At 40.2% G+C, this 18,840-nt stretch overlaps 1 protein-coding gene across 8 annotated transcripts in view; it reads right to left on the bottom strand.

Annotated features, from left to right (window-relative positions):
- LOC138758589 (interleukin-12 receptor subunit beta-1-like) overlaps window positions 1-18,840 on the bottom strand; it is an 88,435-nt gene that overhangs the window by 52,833 nt on the left and 16,762 nt on the right. For 4 of the 8 annotated variants that reach the window (XM_069927767.1, XM_069927760.1, XM_069927761.1 and 1 more), the window contains exons 1-3: window positions 6,663-6,739; window positions 3,405-3,470; window positions 1,036-1,150 (exon numbers count right to left, since the gene is read on the bottom strand). In XM_069927767.1, coding sequence (XP_069783868.1) covers window positions 1,036-1,150; window positions 3,405-3,470; window positions 6,663-6,708 — 227 coding nt within the window. In that variant the 5' untranslated portion in view covers window positions 6,709-6,739. Of the gene's footprint in view, window positions 1-1,035; window positions 1,151-3,404; window positions 3,471-6,662; window positions 6,740-7,602; window positions 7,662-18,840 lie in introns of those variants that run through there. The other 4 variants (XM_069927763.1, XM_069927762.1, XM_069927765.1 and 1 more) reach the window with 2 other exon arrangements.

The following is an 18,840-nucleotide window of genomic DNA, read 5'->3' as shown; positions in this document are numbered from 1 at the left end:
TCCATCTCCCTCCAATTCATGTATTTGTCCAAATTCATCTTAAAAATAACCACTTCAGCTGGCAGCATTTTACACCCTCCCACCACTCTGTGTGAAGAAGTTCCCTCTCATGTTCCCCTAAACTCTTCCCCTTTCACCCTTAATCCATGTCCTCTGATTTGTATCTTACCAACCCTCAGTGGAAAAAGCTGACTTAATTTACTCTGTCTAGAACCTCTATCAAATTTCCCCTCATTCTTCTATGCTCCAGGGAATAAAGTCCTAATCTGTTTAACCTTTCCCTGTAACTCAGTTTCTAAGTCCAGACAACATCCCAGTAAATCTTCTCTGCACTCTTTTCCTGTAGTTTAGGTGACCAAAACTGCACACAAATTTGGCCTCACCAATATCTCATACAATTTTACCATAACATCCCAATTCCTATACTCGATACTTGATTTATGAAGGCCAATGTGCCAAAAAGCTCTTTTTACAACCCTATCCACCTGTGATCCCACTTTCAGGGAATTATGTATCTGTATTCCCAGATTCCAGTTCTATGGCACTCCTCAGTGCCCTACCATTTTCTGTGTATGTCCTTTCCTGTTTGTCCTTCCAAAATGCAACACCTCACATGTGTGTGATCTTCATATCCATGTACCCCTGTCCAAGCAACCTCTGTACAGCTCTCGCATCTCATAAATCCAGGCCCTATGATCTCCACACCCACATAAATACTCTCTGTGTCCCATAGACTCTGACCTTGTGCCCCATTCACCTTGCCTTTGATCCGATTACCCCAAACCTCTTTATACTTTATCTATGTGCATCTTCATCCTATGCAACCAATCTGTGCCTGTACCCACAAAAAATTTCCAAATTTCACATCTGGATTTCTATCATTTTCTACTCCAAAAGTTGGGCAAAGATCTGACGCAGAAAACCATTCTGTAAATTCATGTCAGGTGAAGTCTTTGGACCTGGGAATTCATCTGTGGGCCTGGCCCTGTAGCTACCAGTGCAGACCCTGGCTCTGGGGCGGTGGGACTCACTCACCAGTAGCACAGCTGGTATTCTGCTAGATCCTTCCCTCTGTTCCAAGTGCATTGGAATGGCTTGTCCCCTTTCCAATGCCTATAACACATCAAACCTGAAGGTGCATTCGGTGTCCCTGTGAAAACAGCACCAGTGAGTTCGGAGCAAAACAAGAAAGTCTGCAGTCGCAGTAACTGAAGTACTGGAGAAACACAATGCTGGAGAAACAGCAGGTCAAACAGCAATGACAAGGCTTGAACCCTTCATCAACCCTTCATGAACAGAATGTGGGCGGACGCCCAAACAAATTGGTGGGGTGGAAGAGCAGAGTCCCACAGGCAGGAGCCAATAGGTGGTTAAAGGAGGTCACATTGGCAAACAAGGGGAGGGGGGGGTGGCTCTGTAATCTAGAGAGTGAAGAGGGTGGAGAGCTGAAGGAAAGAAGACAGAGGGACGGGGAAGAGAAGGAGAACAGCAAGTGGGCTAGCAGGAACTGAAGTCAATGTTAATGCCATCAGGTTGGAGAGTGCCCAGATGGAAAATTAGCCGCTGCGCCTCCAAGTTACAGGCTGGTGAATTAGTGCAGACGCAGAGTTAGCACGTGTATTGACCCTGACTGCACCGGTTTAGTTCTGGCTCAGGTGTGCATGAAAACCCTCTAATATTCATGAAATACTTCCAAAGTTAACTCAGATCAAGAGATTGAAGGTAGAGACCATCTCATTGTCAGAGGGTCAGTGCTAAGGGACTGCTGAACTGTTGTGGAAGAACACTACCCTTGTTGTACAAACTGCTTGAAAGAGGTCATGGGAACGGAATGTATTGCTGCGGAAGTTCTAAGATTTAGTAGAGACGAACTTCATTTGGAAATTCACTGCCATATCCCCACAGTGGGTTATGCTAGGGGACACCATTTTTCTAATCATCTTCAAGAAAGGAAGAAAATATCATATGTGGTCACTACTGAGAGATAGTCCTTGCTGTGTGCATCCAAATCGTGTTCTACCTCCTCCTGCTCCCAGTGGATAGAGGTGGTATTGGATTGCCAAATGAATTTGTCCATCGGTACGCACAATGGACAACGTGGTGAACAGAAAAGTCGAGACAGGCCGTGCACAGCTCTGCCAAGGGTAGAGGAAAGACGATGGGAGGCTCTGATCTCAGAAGGAGCTTCCAAGCACAGTGAGGGAACAGACAGAACGTGACCAGAAATCACCTGACATCCACACCCTAGTGGGGAGAGGGGAACTGACACATCAGGTTGGAGTGGAGAGGCATGATCAGGTTGAAGGAAGAAAGCCAGCAGGGTTGACAGAGCTTCACATCGACCTCTCAACAGCTGAAAGTGCTACTCATGGTTTTAATTACTCAGATCACAGAGACCACAAACTGCACAGATCAGCGGAAAATATAGCCCATCGCACATTAAAGCATCCGTTCCTCCGAGTGAATATTTCCTCACTGCTATTGCACTGCTATTGTAAATTCCCTTGACCCCAAACCTGTGAACAACAGCCAATATTCCGCTCCCACACAATGACGTGGAGTGAATTCACTGTGGCACATCATGTATTGCCGCACCCTGAGCCACACAATACCATCCATAGCTATCGTGTCCCAGTCAGCAACATTACTGCTAATCAGGCCACCACCAGCAGACAATGCACTCAGACAGATGACTTGCATCAATTCAATATACACTGACGCATGGCTCCCCTCAACATACACACACGCACACATGCGTGCACACACACACACAAAACCAAATACAATATACACTGACACATGACACAGACCTACATGCACACTCACATACAACTCATACCAATACACGATTCCCACAGCCATGCAACACATATCAATACACAACACTCACTGACACATGACACACACCAGCACACAACACACCAGCATGTAACACACTGACATACGACTCCCATTAACATCAACACAGGTTGCATCAGAACATGACCAATATGGAATGCACAATGACACATGGCTTGCACTAACTAACAATTCACGCAGACTCATGATTCAAACTGACATACAACCGACTCTGGCACATAACTAAAATAAAAGGTGCAAACACACAAATTATCCAAATCGTGACTCTGAATCACAAATCTCACCAGCTCATTATTTTCACCCATCACCTGACACACGCTACCACACTCTGGCTAACACATATTACACATCGACATTGATAGCAGCAGTCAACTAACAATGAGTAATAGATTCTCACTGATGTACCACCGCTGCTGTCCTGAGTGGCCCCATGAGGTGCTAGAGGAGCCCCAGAACAATCTCATGAGGTCCTAGAGCATCGCTCCAGTGATCTCCGGCAGCACTGCAACCCGCTCTATATGGTATACTGTTCATTCATTTCCTACCTGTAATCGCACTGCTGGATTGGTCATCTTCTTTGCAAGGCTGAGTGGAGAGGGTGCCAAGAGTATCTGCAGAATAAACATTGACCATTATTTGTTTCCCACTCTTTATTGCTTGTGAGAAGATGCAGTGAATAACTTGCTGGCCCTTTTAAGAGTCAGGAATCAGATAAAGGCCAGTCTAGGAAAGCATGGTGCATACCCTCCTTTGGAAACATAGTTGACAATCAATAGTTTACTTACTCATCATTATTAAGAATAATTAAGGTTCCAGATTAACAATTGCATAGAAATTTTACAGTGGCCATGGCAGGATTTGCTTGCGGATCCCTGGAGAATTAGTCCAGGCATCTAAATTACTTGTCTGGTAAATTAACCACTGCCCCACATCTGTACCCACCCTACCTTCAACCACCAGAATCTCCAGGTGCAAGAATAGGGTCAAACTGCAGCAGTTCAAGTGCAGTTGGGACTGGGCAGTAAAAACTCCAAGAGGCATCCATAGACACCAATGGACTCATTATTGAGTCATGAAACGGTAAATCTTTCTTGTTCATCCATTAATCTTGTAACACTCAACATTCAAGCCCCTTGATTATTTCCTCCCCTACCCACACCAACTCAATTATTACAGCTATACCAGGTATCCACTGTTTATAAAAAAGAATTTATATACAGAATAACAAGTACTTCAGTATAAGTTATATAATCCCTGCGATCACCTGTTATTTTGTGTGTAAAAACATTCCGAAACACTTGATTTTATTTGAGCATGTAGCACACACCCAGGTACTTATTATTCTGTCTCCAAACCCCTGAAACCCTTAATCATGTGCCAGATAGTAAATTTGCAATTTCTTTATGTGGACTTTCCTACTCACAATCTTTGGCTTGGCTTCGCGGACGAAGATTTATGGAGGGGGTAAAAAGTCCACGTCAGCTGCAGGCTCGTTTGTGGCTGACAAGTCCGATGCGGGACAGGCAGACACGGTTGCAGCGGTTGCAAGGGAAAATTGGTTGGTTGGGGTTGGGTGTTGGGTTTTTCCTCCTTTGTCTTTTGTCAGTGAGGTGGGCTCTGCGGTCTTCTTCAAAGGAGTTTCCTGCCCGCCAAACAATATTGCCAACTGATCATCAGTCAAAGACTGAGTAAAAATTTCAGAGAAAGGAAAGAAAAGTGAAAATTAAGAAAAAGGTGAAAAGGATCAACAGGAAGATGAGAACTTTTATGAGCATATAGCTATAACTCAGGAGTATAAAAAAATAAATTAGTGGCAACAAGTTTTAATCATTACTGGTGAAGTCTCAATGTTGAATTTAGATGCCTGTGAGAGTGAGGCTGTTTAATTGTCTCTTCTGGGACACCTTCACACATCATGGAACAACTTGTATGGGGGGGGGGGGGGTTTAAACAATTCAGGGAGAGTCTTTACATTTGCTGCTTTGAATAATCTAGATTCCGGCAACCTTATCCACACAGCAGTTCACATACCCAATGGGCAGACTGAACCTAGTGAGATCCTAGATCCCAACAACAAATTCAGCCAATGGAATGATCGATCCCTAATTACCAGTAATAATTATTCCAGTTCAAGGCCATTTTTCTTTCCACCACAATTTGCAACATTCTTAGACAAACATCTCAAGACCCCTTAACTCTCCTGTGACCAATGGCCCGGACCAGCTCCAATGATTCAACCCCATTCAACATAAAAAAAACTTACCAAAATCCTCAATCTTTGATGTTGCCTTTTTGGTTCACATTTTTTTTTAACCCTTCCTATCTTCCTTAATTAATTTTCTACAATCCTTGGCACTTCTCAGTCCCAAACTTCACTGCCCCCCTCTCTCGAATCTCTCTTTATTCTCAGAACACATTGCTTCCTTGCTGCCTGGGTATTCATTTTATACTTCATCCACCTCAGATCCAAATAGCCCCCTTTCTACATTGAATGTCTATTCTCACCAATCAGGCCTCCTGATCTTTAACTTGCACTCTTTTGCAATTGTTGTCTATATTAGCATCAGTTTACAGTCCACTTTATTTCCATGTTGAAGTAGGGAGCTAGCCTGGTAATATATAAATGTAAAGAAGCACCTTTACTGCAGTATTCCTTGTATCTGGGACTGTTGAATTCACCAATATATTGCACCTCCTTTAACATATCACAAACTTTGCAACCCATTCCCACTGCTAATGCACTATTATATTTCATTCTTAAATTTTATCGTTTCAGATTTTTACGATGACTCATCCCTCCCTCTTGTTTAATTACTGTAATAACTTGACTCCTCTATTTATAAGAACGCACAAAATATAGGTATGTGGTTTAAGCATATACATATATAGACATTTGGGAACACTCTAAAGAGGCATACTTTCATAGAAGTTCAAATACAATGCTGGAGAAACTCAGCAGGTCAGTGTACTTTAAGGTACATAAACCAACATTTCGGGCTCGTGCCTTTCATTAAGGTATGAACAAGACGTTGGCAGGTGCAGGCTGAGTTTTTCCAGCATTGCGTTTGTATTTAAATCATGGTGTCTGCAGAATTTTGTATTTTACTCCACACTTTCATACAGAACAGTACGTTCCACAATATTAGCAAATGAAGAAAGCAAACACACATAGAAGGCAGCAGCATACTGGTTAGATTACTGATCTATAGTTCGGAGACTGCTATGGTGAGAGTCAAATTTACATCTTCATTAATAATCATGAATTTAATTCAGTTAAGTTGATCTGGAATAAAGTTAATATTGGTACCAGTGACCATGAAACTAGCAGATCACTGATTAAAAAAAAAAATTGGTTCACCAATGTCCTTCAAGGGAGGAAGTCTGCCTGCATGCAAGTCCGGACAACAATGAGAGATGAAACACCCTCGAGAATGGCCCAGCAAGCACAAATGGGGGTGTTAAAAAATTCATTGGCCATTCTGGTTAAAAAAAAATCACATCTACTAATTGAATTTTAATAAATCGTACATCAATGTGATGTAGTATTAACCATCTCCAAGTTATATACTTAATCAGATTATGAATGGGTCCCCTTCAAAGGTTGACACCATCCTAACACATTCTGCTGATTGCTTGAACACAGATTTCAGAAAGAACTCATCTTTAAAATCTTGTGGTTATTTGATAAACTCATTCTCTTTAAGTATTTTTTAATCTGATAATTCTACGCAGCACTTTGCTTTCACTTCTGGTGTGTGAGATACAAGACCACATGGCAACAACAATACTTATCACCCACTTACCTCTGAATAGTAGCATTGAGAAAGGTAGCAGCAGAAACAAGACCATTTCTTCAACGTTGCTGCAGGTTGTGGAACAAATGAGGCGAGCGGTGTTAATGCTGAGCTCACATCTCACCCAACTATCTCCTTTGATGCTACTTCCTGAGTATAACTGACATGAGGCTCAACCCAGCCTTCCTCAATGGTCAGGAGTGACAATGGAACACACCAGATTATGAGACCTGCAGGGACGCTAGGGAACGGGATGGAAGGGTGTGGAGAACTTTTGACAAGAAATTCGATGGAGACTTTTTTTGGCTTATTGAAATGGAGAACTGAATTATCCGACGGGAAACATGACAATGACCATTTCTGGATTGTTCTGTGCCTTTTTGTAAATACCTCTGAGCAATCCATTTGGTTGTCAAACAGGGCTCCAGTGCCTTTCTCTGTGCCTTTTGGAGTAGTGGAGGGATGGATGTGGGGATGTTGGAACAAATGCTACTAGAAGTAATGTCCTTTGAACCTCTTGGCAAAAATAGATTTAAATACCATGTCAGATTAAGATGCTTGTAGGTTTCCCTGCCAACACATCCCCTGCCACCTAACTCCACACTTAGAGTGCCGACCACTGGAAACACCTGATGGTCTCATCTTCACCAATTATCCCAATATCCTAAACACCAAGGCCCAAAGCACTGATATTAAATTCTACAGTTAAATTTATATGCTATTAAAACTTATTGGAGTAACATTCACCATGACAATACTGGATGGTTTAACAACTTTCTTCAAAGAAGGAAATTCTGCCTCTCTTACTCAGTGTGGCCTGTATGTGATAACAGACCCACAAGCTGGCTGCTTTGTTCAGATGACTAATTGGAGATGGACTAATTAATGCTGGAGACTTAATTAGTGGAAGACTCCAAACAATGCTGCTCAACCTGCAGATAGTGTTTACCTGGGTCTGGAAGTATTATCTTAGAATGTTATATTCAGCTGGACTGCCTCCTCCTCCTCCTCCTCCTGGAAAGATATGCGTAGAGGAATTATTTTTGACCATACATTGGGAGGATGGTGGAGATAAGACTGTCATCCATCCTCTTCTGGAATGGTATGAGGTCACCAATAGCCCTGAGCAGAAAGCCCTGCAAAAGCCCAAGACATCACAGACCAAAGCCTCCCCACCATCGAGATCCATAGAACATAACAGCACATCAACAGGCCCCTTCGGCTCTTCTAGTCTATGCTGAATCATATTTTTTGCCTAGATCCTCTGATCTACGCCCAGTCCATAGCCCTCCATACCTCTCCCATCCACGTACCTGTCATCCACAGGGAACACTGCCATCGGAGAGCAGCAGCCATCATCAAGGATCCACGCCACCCACCACACGCTCTGTTCTCACTGCTACCATCAGGAAAGAGTTATTGGTGCCAGAAGGCTTTGGACCACCAGGTTCAGGAACAACTGCTTCCCCCTCCACCATCAGACTCCTCAACAACAAACTCAATCAGAGACTCATTTAAGGACTCACTTTTTCAAGTTATTTATTAATTTTTCTCTCTGTATTGCACAGTCAGGTTGTTTACATTTCTTTATTTGTTTACCTTCTTGAGTACAGTTTTCTGCCTTGCCTGCAGGAAAATGAATCTCAGGGTTATATATGATGCAAGTTTTTTTTTATTACGGTTCTTTTTTAAAAAATTTTTAAATTTTTTAAATTTTTCACACTATAAACCATATTTATCAAGATACATACATTTCTTTCTTAAATATATAGTGTCGTTTTCTTCACCCCCCTTCCCTGCTCTCCTCCCTCCCTCCCTACCTCCCCTCCCATTTATTTAAAGTTCAGAATATAAGATACATTAAACCCGTCAAACAATGTTGTCACACAATAAAAATAAACAAGAAATTCCACTGAGTCAGTTCTTTTCATTCTCTTCTCCTTCTGTCATTTTAGGTGGTAGATGTCCACGGTAGGTTTTCTCTATTCTGTTTCATGTATGGCTCCCATATTTGTTCAAATATTGTAATGTTATTTCTTAAATTATATGTTATTTTTTCTAATGGAATACATTTATTCATTTCTATATACCATTGTATTCTCAAGTTATCTTCTAATTTCCAGGTTGACATAATACATTTTTTTGCTACAGCTAGTGCTATCATAACAAATCTTTTTGTGCTCCATCCAAATCGAGTCCAAATTCTTTGTTTTTTATGTTACTTAGGAGGAAGATCTCTGGGTTTTTTTGGTATATTGCTTTTTGTGATTTTATTTAATATCTGGTTTAGATCTTCCCAAAATTTTTTCACTTTCTCACATGTCCAGATTGCATGAATTGTTGTTCCCATTTCCTTTTTACAACAAAAACATCCGTCAGATACTGTTGGCTCCCATTTATTTAACTTTTGAGGTATAATGTATAGCCTGTGTATCGTGTTTATTGTATTTCTCATAGTTCCGGAGCATAACTTCTCCCATGTTTCATTCTTTATCTTTATGTTTAGATCTTGTTCCCATTTTTGTTTAGTTTTACCATTTGTTTCCTCATTCTCCTTTTCTTGTAGTTTAATATACATGTTTGTTACAAATTTTTTGATTATCATTGTGTCTGTAATCACATATTCAAAATTACTTCCCTCTGGTAACCTCAGACTGCTTCCCAATTTGTCCTTCAAGTAGGATTTCAGTTGGTAGTATGCCAACACTGTATCGTGAGTTATATTTTATTTATCTTTCATTTGTTCAAAGGATAATAATTTATTTCCCGAAAAACAATTTTCTATTCTTTTGATCCCTTTTTTCTCCCATTCTCTAAAGGAAAGGTTATCTATTGTAAAAGGGATTAGCTGATTTTGCATCAGTATTAGTTTTGGTAGTTGGTAATTTGTTTTATTCCTTTCTACATGAATCTTCTTCCAAATGTTGAGCAGATGATGCAATACTGGAGAATTCCTACGTTGTACCAATTTTTCATCCCATTTATATATGTTCAGGTATCTTCTGCCCTATTTTATCTAGTTCTAATCTAGTCCAATCTGGCTTTTCCCTTGTTTGATAAAAATCTGATAGGTATCTTAATTGTGCGGCTCTATAATAATTTTTAAAGTTTGGTAGTTGTAAGCCTCCTTCTTTAAACCATTCTGTTAATTTATCTAGTGCTATCCTCGGTTTCTCCCCTTTCCATAAAAATTTCCTTATTATTTTCTTTAGCTCCTTGAAGAATTTCTCTGTTAGACGTATTGGTAATGACTGAAATAGGTATTGTATCCTTGGGAAAATGTTCATTTTAATACAGTTTATCCTTCCTATCAGTGTTAGTGGTAAGTCTTTCCAATGCTCTAAGTCATCTTGTAATTTTTTCATTAATGGATAGTAATTGAGTTTATATAGATGGCCGAGGTTTTTATTTATTTGTATACCTAGGTATCGGATTGCTTGCGTTTGCCATCTGAATGGTGATTCTTTCTTAAATTTTGAGAAATCCGCATTATTCATTGGCATTGCTTCACTTTTATTTGCGTTGATCTTGTACCCCGATACTTCTCCATATTCCTTCAATTTCTTATATAATTCTTTTATTGATATTTCTGGTTCTGCTAAGTATATTATAACGTCATCTGCAAATAGACTGATTTTATATTCCTTGTCTTTTATTTTTATCCCTTTTATTTTATTTTCTGTTCTTATCAGTTCTGCTAGTGGTTCTATGGCTAACGCGAACAATAAGGGAGATAGTGGGCATCCCTGCCTTGTTGATCTGCTTAAGTTAAATTGTTTTGATATATATCCATTTACTGTCAATTTCGCCAATGGCCCCTTATATAATGCTTTAATCCAATTAATATATTTCTCTGGTAAGCTGAATTTTTGTAGTAATTTGAATAAATAATTCCATTCTACTCTGTCAAAGGCCTTCTCTGCGTCTAAAGCAACCGCTACTGTTGGAGTTTTATTTCATTCTACTGCATGAATTAAGTTAATAAATTTACAGATATTGTCTGTTGTTCGTCTTTTTTTAATAAATTCAGTTTGGTCTAGATTTACTATTTTTGGTACATAGACGGCTAATCTGTTTGCTAATAGTTTAGCTATTATCTTATAATCTGTGTTAAGTAAAGATATTGGTTTATATGACGCTGGTGCGTGTGGATCTTTCCCTGTCTTTGGTATTACTGTATTTATTGCTGTTTTGCATGAATCTGGTAAGCTTTGTGTTTTATCAATCTGGTTGATTACTTCCAGAAGAGGAGTAATTAGTAAATCTTTAAGTGTTTTATAGAATTCTATTGGGAATCCATCCTATCCTGGTGTTTTATTGTTCGGTAGTTTTTTTATTATCTCCTGTATTTCTTTTATTTCAAATGGTTTTGTTAATTTATTTTGTTCCTCTGTTTGTAATTTCGGTAGTTCAATTTTAGTTAAAAATTCATCTATTTTGTCTTCTTTCCCTTCGTTTTCAGTTTGATATAATTGTTCGTAGAATTCTCTGAAGTTTTCATTAATCTCCATTGGATTGATATGTGATTTGCTTGTCTTTTTTCCTTAATGCCAATACCATTCTCTTAGTTTATTCTGTCTTAAGCTGCCACGCTAGAATTTTGTGTGTTTTTTCTCCTAGTTCATAATATTTCTATTTTGTCTTCATTATGTTCTTCTCCACCTTATATGTTTGTAGAGTTTCATATTTTATTTTTTATCTGCCAATTCTCTTCTTTTAGTTGTGTCTTCCTTCATTGCTAATTCTTTTTCTATATTTGCTATTTCCTTTTCCAACTGCTTTGTTTCCTGATTGTAGTCCTTCTTCATCTTAGTTACATAACTTATTATTTGCCCTCTGATGAATGCTTTCATTGCGTCCCATAGTATAAACTTATCTTTCACTGATTCCGCATTTATTTCAAAGTACATTTTAATTTGTCGTTCAATGAATTCTCTAAAATCCTGCCTTTTAAGTAGCATGGAGTTTAATCTCCATCTATACATTCTTGGTGGGATGTCCTCTAACTCTATTGTCAATAACAGGGGTGAGTGCTCCGATAATAGTCTCGCTTTATATTCCGTTTTCCTAACTCTCTCTTGCATGCGAGCTGATAACAGGAATAGGTCTATTCTTGAGTATGTTTTATGTCTACCCGAATAATATGAATATTCCTTTTCCTTTGGGTGTTGTTTCCTCCATATAATCAAAAGTTGCATTTCTTGCATTGATTTAATTATAAATTTGGTTACTTAGTTCTTTCTGTTAATTTTTTTTCCCAGTTTTATCCATGTTTGAATCCAAATTAAGGTTAAAATCCCCTCATATTAGTATGTTCCCTTGCGTGTCTGCTATCTTCAAAAAGATATCTTGCATAAATTTTTGATCTTCTTCATTAGGTGAATATACATTGAGTAAATTCCAAAACTCCGAATATATCTGACATTTTACCATTACATATCTCCCTGCTGGATCTATTATTTCCTCTTCTATTTTGATTGGTACATTTTTATTGATTAATATAGCTACTCCTCTAGCTTTTGAATTATATGATGCTGCTGTTACATGTCCTATCCAATCTCTCTTTAATTTCTTGTGTTCCACTTCAGTTAAGTGTGTTTCTTGTACGAATGCTATATCAATTTTTTCTTTTTTCAGTAAATTTAACAGTTTCGTCCTTTTGATTTGGTTATGTATTCCATTAATATTTAAAGTCACATAGTTCAACATAGCCATTTCATACTTTGTTTATCTTTCCTTTCCCTTTCCTCATCTTCACCTTTCCTTCTTATCCATTTCTGCTTTCTTTTTTTGAACACATTATAAGACAACATTTCTAAAACATAAAATATTTCCATTATTCTCCTATCTAAATTTCCTTTAACCCCACTATCCCCTCCCCTTCCTGAGTTGCCCTTTGTCCCTTGTTAGGCAACCACATCTCCGCTCTCCATTTGGATTTGCGAATTCACTCGCAAGCGTCAACTGATTTCGCAGTGACCGTAATTCTTCCCCACCCAGCCCCCCCCCCCCCGAAAAGATTTTAATCTTCATATATAACAAAGGTCACTTTCTTAATTCCCCCCATACTTCCTTTCTTCCCTTTCTTTCCCTTCTTAGTTCTTACCTATACTCTATTTTTTTTATATATACATACACACATACATATAGTTTGTGGTCATTTTTGTTCTCGTTACATGTCTTAATCTCTCTGTCTGTTTTGTAATTATTCTGCAAATTTTCGTGCTTCCTCCGGATCCAAGAATAGTCTGTTTTGCTGCCCTGGAATAACTATTTTAAGTACCGCTGGATACTTTAGCATAAATTTATATCCTTTTTTCCATAGGATCGTTTTTGCTGTATTAAACTCCTTCCTCTTCTTCAGGAGTTCAAAACTTATATCTGGATAGAAAAAAATTTTTTGACCTTTGTATTCCAGTGGTTTTTTGACTTCTCTTATTTTCCTCATTGCTTTCTCCACTATATTTTCTCTTGTTGTATATCTTAGGAATTTTACTAGAATGGATCTTGGTTTTTGTTGTGGTTGTGGTTTAGGGGCTAATGTTCTGTGTGCCCTTTCTATTTCCATTTCTTCCTGTAATTCTGGTCTTCCTAGGACCATGGGGATCCAATCTTTTATAAATTCTCTCATATTCTTGCCTTCTTCATCTTCCTTCAGGCCCACTATCTTTATATTATTTCTTCTATTATAATTTTCCATTATATCTATCTTCTGAGCTAACAGCTCTTGTGTCTCTTTAGCTTTTTTATTAGATTCTTCTAATTTCTTTTTTAAGTCATCTACTTCCATTTCTATGGCTGTTTCTCGTTCTTCCACCTTGTCCACTCTTTTTCCTATATCTGACATGATCATCTCTAATCTATTCATTTTTTCTTCTGTACTTTTTACTCTTCTTTTTATTTCACTGAATTCTTGTGATTGCCATTCTTTTACTGATTCCATATATTTTTTAAAAAAAATATATCCATGTACTTGCCCTTCCCTTCATCTTCCATTTCTCTGTGTTCTTCCTCTTCTTCTTCTGAGTCCACTCCAGGATCTGTGTCCTTTATCTCTGTCTCTTCTGGTTTTCTTGTTGGTTTGTTTGTTTTATTTTGTTGGGTATTTTTACTAAAAGTGTCTTGATGCTGGTCTTCTTCCTCTGGGTTGGTCATCTGTTGTTTCTTTGATTTCTTTTTACTCTCTTCTTTCTTACCTCGTTATTTTCTGTGTTTTTGTCTTGCTGCTTTGTTGTGGTTGTCAATTTCAGCTGTGGAGATCAACTCCTCAGCTGGTCCCCCCTCCCGTCAATGTTATTCGCGCATGCGCGGTTGGCTCTGTGAGCCATTTTTGTAGTCCCGAGTTTGTGGCTTCAACTGACCTCAGGGAGTGGGCTTCTCTCTCCACGGCGGGCCTCCTCGCACAGGTAAGGCCTTCACCTTCTTCTTCCAATGTCTTTTCTTCTTCTCTTCGTCCCGTTGCTTTTGGCTTTTCTTTCTTCGCTGCCATTTTCTCCACACCTTTACTTTCACTTTATTTTGGTTTTTGTGTTTGTGCCTTTGTTTTTTCACTGTCCTTTTTTACTTTTCCGGAGAGGGCTGGAGTTCCCCAACCGGCCACTACTCCATCACATGACTCCCTTCTTAGATGCAAGTTCATCAAACTCTGGGGTCAGAGTTTGCCTCCCACCTGTCTTGAAAGGTCCTGTTTTCTGTCTTTCGTTTGGCCATTTTTCGTAAGGGGTTTATTACATGTGAGTTAGGCGACAGGTCACAGATGTTAATGAAAGTAAACAGAGGAGGTAGGGGCGATTAGTGGGCTGACACTAACGCATTTGCAAAGCATTCTGGGATTTGTAGTATTAGCTGTGCATGCGCTATACTGGCGCGGCGGCCAGCGGGCCAGCTCTAATACATATTTGATATGATCTTGCGGGCCAAATATAATTATATAACGGGCCAAATTTAGCCCGCTGGCCTGAGTTTGACATGTGTGTTCTACAACTCCTATTACCAAAAATGAGCAAAATTCCACAACCTTTATTCTAGAAGTTTCAGTTAAATTCCATCTCTTCACAGAGGAGAGAGCTCAGGTTTGAAGTGGGTGAAGAGGGCTTCCTGAACAACTAGGCTCAGGTTCTGAGGCTCTGCTTCCTTGTTCTACGCTCCTGCCGCCAGAGGGGGCGCTTCCTCTCTCAATTCCATCAGCTTTTTAGTTCGACTCCCTTAGTCTACATAACTCAGCTGGATACAAATCTTATCTGTGTAATGTTTTCTCACAACTGGAGCTTTTGATCTAAGGCTTCTTTTCAGTGTATTTGCTTTTTACACTCCCTGAGACCATTCTCTCCTTCCTGGGGACACAAAAGACTGCAAGCTTGATTAAAAACAGAAATGCTGGAGGAACTCATCTGGTCTCACAGCATCCGTAGGTGGTAAAGATATATTAGCAACATTTTGGGCCCTCAGCCCTTCTTAGAGGTATAAGGAAAAAGCAGGCGGGCATCAGAATTAAAGACTAGCGAGAGAAAGGGGAAAGAATGTAATGGCACATAAGGTGTCAATTGGATACGATAAGAGGAAAGGTGAGAATTGATTTTGGCTCTGTGCAAGGAGACAGAGGGAAAAGGGGAGGGAGAGAGAGAGAGAGAGAGAGAGAGAGACAGAGCTGAGGGAAAGACAACATGGGGAAGAGGATGGGGGGGGGGTTAACAGAAACTGGAGAAGTCCATGTTAATGGCATCCAGGAGCCCCAACAGAAGATGAGGCGTTGTTCCTCCAATTTGTGGGTGGTCTCAGTTGAGCAGTGCATGAGGGCATGGACAGGCAGGCATGTCGGCAAGGGAATGGGACGGGGAAGTGAAATGGTTGGCAACTTAGGAGGTCCTTGCTATTGTGATGGACAGAGCCAAGGTGACATCCCACTCTGCGCCCAGTCTCTGCGATGTAGAGGTAACCACAACAGGAGCTCCAGGTGCAGTAGGTGACCCCTGCAGATTCACTGAATCAGGGTCTCAACCAGAAGCTGGAGGAGCTCAGCTGATCAGGCAGCTTCCATGAAGGAAATCATCAATCAGGATTGTTTGCTCAGAATATCAGCATCTGCACTGCTTGTGCTTAGCTAGGGGAACTCAATGGATCAGGCAGCAGCTGTGGCGGCGGAGAGATGGTTGATGTTTTGGGCTGAGATCCAGAATCGAGACAATTGCAAGGTTTTGACCTGAATCATCAATCATCTCTCCTGCCTCCATAGGCATCCTTATGATGCCCGACTTGCTGAGTTCCTCCAGAATTTTTTTTTTAAACCTCCTTCCTTCCTGGGGTGCACTACCCTCAAATTGATGATCAGAAGAGATAAACAAACTGTGAACGCGCAAATGTAAGGTACAATTGGCCGCTTATCTGAACATCAGTCGCATCCTGCCATTTGAAGCTGGTATCCATTAGGTACTCCCATCAATGCCTCCTGTCCTCCAACAAGTTCCCCAGGGGTTCATCCATATCTTCACGATTCCTCACACAGATTTTCATTAAATGCTTACAGGACTGGAAGTAACATCTGTAGAAGCTCCCTTACAAGTTGGACAAAGCCCAGCCTTTACAAATCCATGCTGACTTCTACAACCAGCAGACTCATTCTTATACTCAGTTATTCTGTCAACTAGAACAAGTTCACATAACTCCCAGTGGAGAAAATAACCTGGAGGCACAAGAGAGTCATTTATTTCCTACCACTACAATCATATCACTGATTTACCCATTTATTTTGATTGTGTTGGCTGTTTTTAAACTGGTATATTGAACTGGCTTACACTTGCTCAGTCACAACACTCCAATAGACCCAGAAATTCCATGCATAAATCATTTATTCTTTGAAACAAATAGTGATATTATAACTCAATGTTAAGTTTATTGACATCTGATTGTACAAGTACAACCTGACGAAACAGCGTTCTCCAGTCCTTAGTGCAAAGTATGCAGACAGACATCACACACATACATAATAAACAATACATCGCCAGGACAAGTATTTCATCTATACGAATAACTAAATAAATATTGTTTTGAACATATGAGAGTCTCAGATGGTTAGTGTGAACAGTTCTTTTGGTTGTTCCGCATTCTCACTGCCCGTGGGAAGTACCTCACCCATACATAGAGAGATTGGGAAAATAAGGATTGAATTAAAAATAATTTCTAAACAATTTCAAACACTTTAACACTTTGGGCTCCGTGCCCCTGTTTCCAGGGACAACCAACAAGTGCATACACTCAATGTCCCAGTTTTCAGCGAGTACCAACAAACACATATTCTCTGTGTTCCTGTTTTCTGGGACTGATTTTATACTCAACCACCAGCTGGTTTGTACTGGTGTTCATGCTGTAAGCTTACCCATGGACTCTGTCCTGGGAAGATATTATGAAAGGTCAAAAATGGCCGGAGTCCAAAGGGTTAATGCAAAGACAAAATGGAGTTAAAGTCTGATAATCCAGCTCTTTGGTGAAGCTGTGTCAGCAAATTTTACAGACCTATGGATGTTACTTGAGCAGGTAAGGTAGTATTTATAGGGGATAATTAGATAAAAGCATGAAAGGAAAAACAGTTTCAGAGATAGCAGGGGAGGAGTAAAAGTTTCTTGGAGAGTTCTTTCAAAATGTTGGCACAGATTTGATTGGATGAAAAATCTCTTTCTCTGCCATCAAACCCAATGAAAATGAAGTTCATTTGTTCGGGCATCGAGCTGCTTGAATGGGTCAGGCAGCATCCACAAGGAGAGATGGCCAGTCGATGCTTCAGCTTGGAAAGCTTCATCAAGAATAAACAGGCAGTGATATTACTTAATTGAAAGGGGAAAGCAGCTCTGATTCTCTATTGTGAAGTCCAGCTCCCTCCCCCACACTTACAAACATATCTCCTCCCTTTCCCCCATCATATACGTAATATCAACTGGTTTTTGCTTCAGTTTTGATAAAGCATCCTGACCCAAAACATTGACTGACCTTTTCTACCCACAGATGCTACCTGACTTGTTGGGTTCTTCCGGCAACTCATGGAGAGGTTGAGCAAATGTAAATTCTTGGGAGTCACTATCTCAGAGGATCTTTCCTGGACCCAACACACCAATGGCATCGTGAAGAAATCAATTTGTTTCAACTTGCGATAAATTCTACTTACAATGTGAGTCCTGGAAGTGAACCCTATCGTAAATCGGGGTCTACCTGAATCTCTTTCCCAAGGAGTTTGCGGAGGTTTGTTATGACATCAGAAACCTTGGGAAATTTCTAGAGGTGTGGTGGAAAGTGTGCTGACCGGATGCATCACAGACTGGTATGGGGACACCAATACCCCTGAACGCAAAGCCCTGCAAAATGCAGTGGACATACCCCAGGACATCACAGGCAAAACCCTCCCCACCATTGAGAACATCTATGGGGAACACTGTTATCAGAGAGCAGCAGCCATCATCAAGGATCCACACCACCCAGCACACACTCTGTTTTCACTGCTGCCATCAGGAAAGAGGTCTAGGAGCCACAAGACTCACACCACCAGGTTCAGGAACGGCTACTCCCCCTCCACCATCAGACTCCTCAACAACAAACTCAATCAGGGACTCATTTAAGGGCTCTTACTTTTGCACTTCATTGATATTTTTCTCCTCTCTGTATTGCACAAAGTCTGTTTTTTTTAACATTTCTTTATTTATTTACATGGGTACACTGTGTACAGTTTTATGCATTACCAATAAGTGGTAGTTCTGCCTCACCCGCAGGAAAAGGAATCTCAGGGTTGTAGTGGTCATGTATCTGCCCTGACAATAAATCTAAATCTGCTTGCTTAAAGTTCCAGCATCTGTAGTCTTTGTGTTTGTGTTTCAAAATTGAGTCATTGCATAGGTGTTAAGGGCCAGATGAGGGAGCTCTCGCTATGCGACTGGGTGAACATTGGCCTGACTGAGAACATCCACCATCTGAATGTGGTTAGATCAAGGCCACAGTTATTGATGCTACTGTTTCAATGGGAAACAGCAATAGGGTTCAAGGTGATGTTCCCATCTCCACCACCTTTCCCATGCTCTGCTTCATCAGATTCATTTGCACCAAACTGAGGATAGGATTGTCATATTGAGAGGGTCTGCATTTTTTGGAGTGCAGTAGAATGATCTTATGAAACATACAAGATCCAGGGGTGGGCTGGGGGAAACAG

Source organism: Narcine bancroftii, chromosome 3 (genome assembly GCF_036971445.1).
Source record: "Narcine bancroftii isolate sNarBan1 chromosome 3, sNarBan1.hap1, whole genome shotgun sequence".
Classification (NCBI taxonomy): Eukaryota; Metazoa; Chordata; class Chondrichthyes; order Torpediniformes; family Narcinidae; genus Narcine; species Narcine bancroftii.
This window is presented reverse-complemented; position numbering and strand designations above follow the sequence as displayed.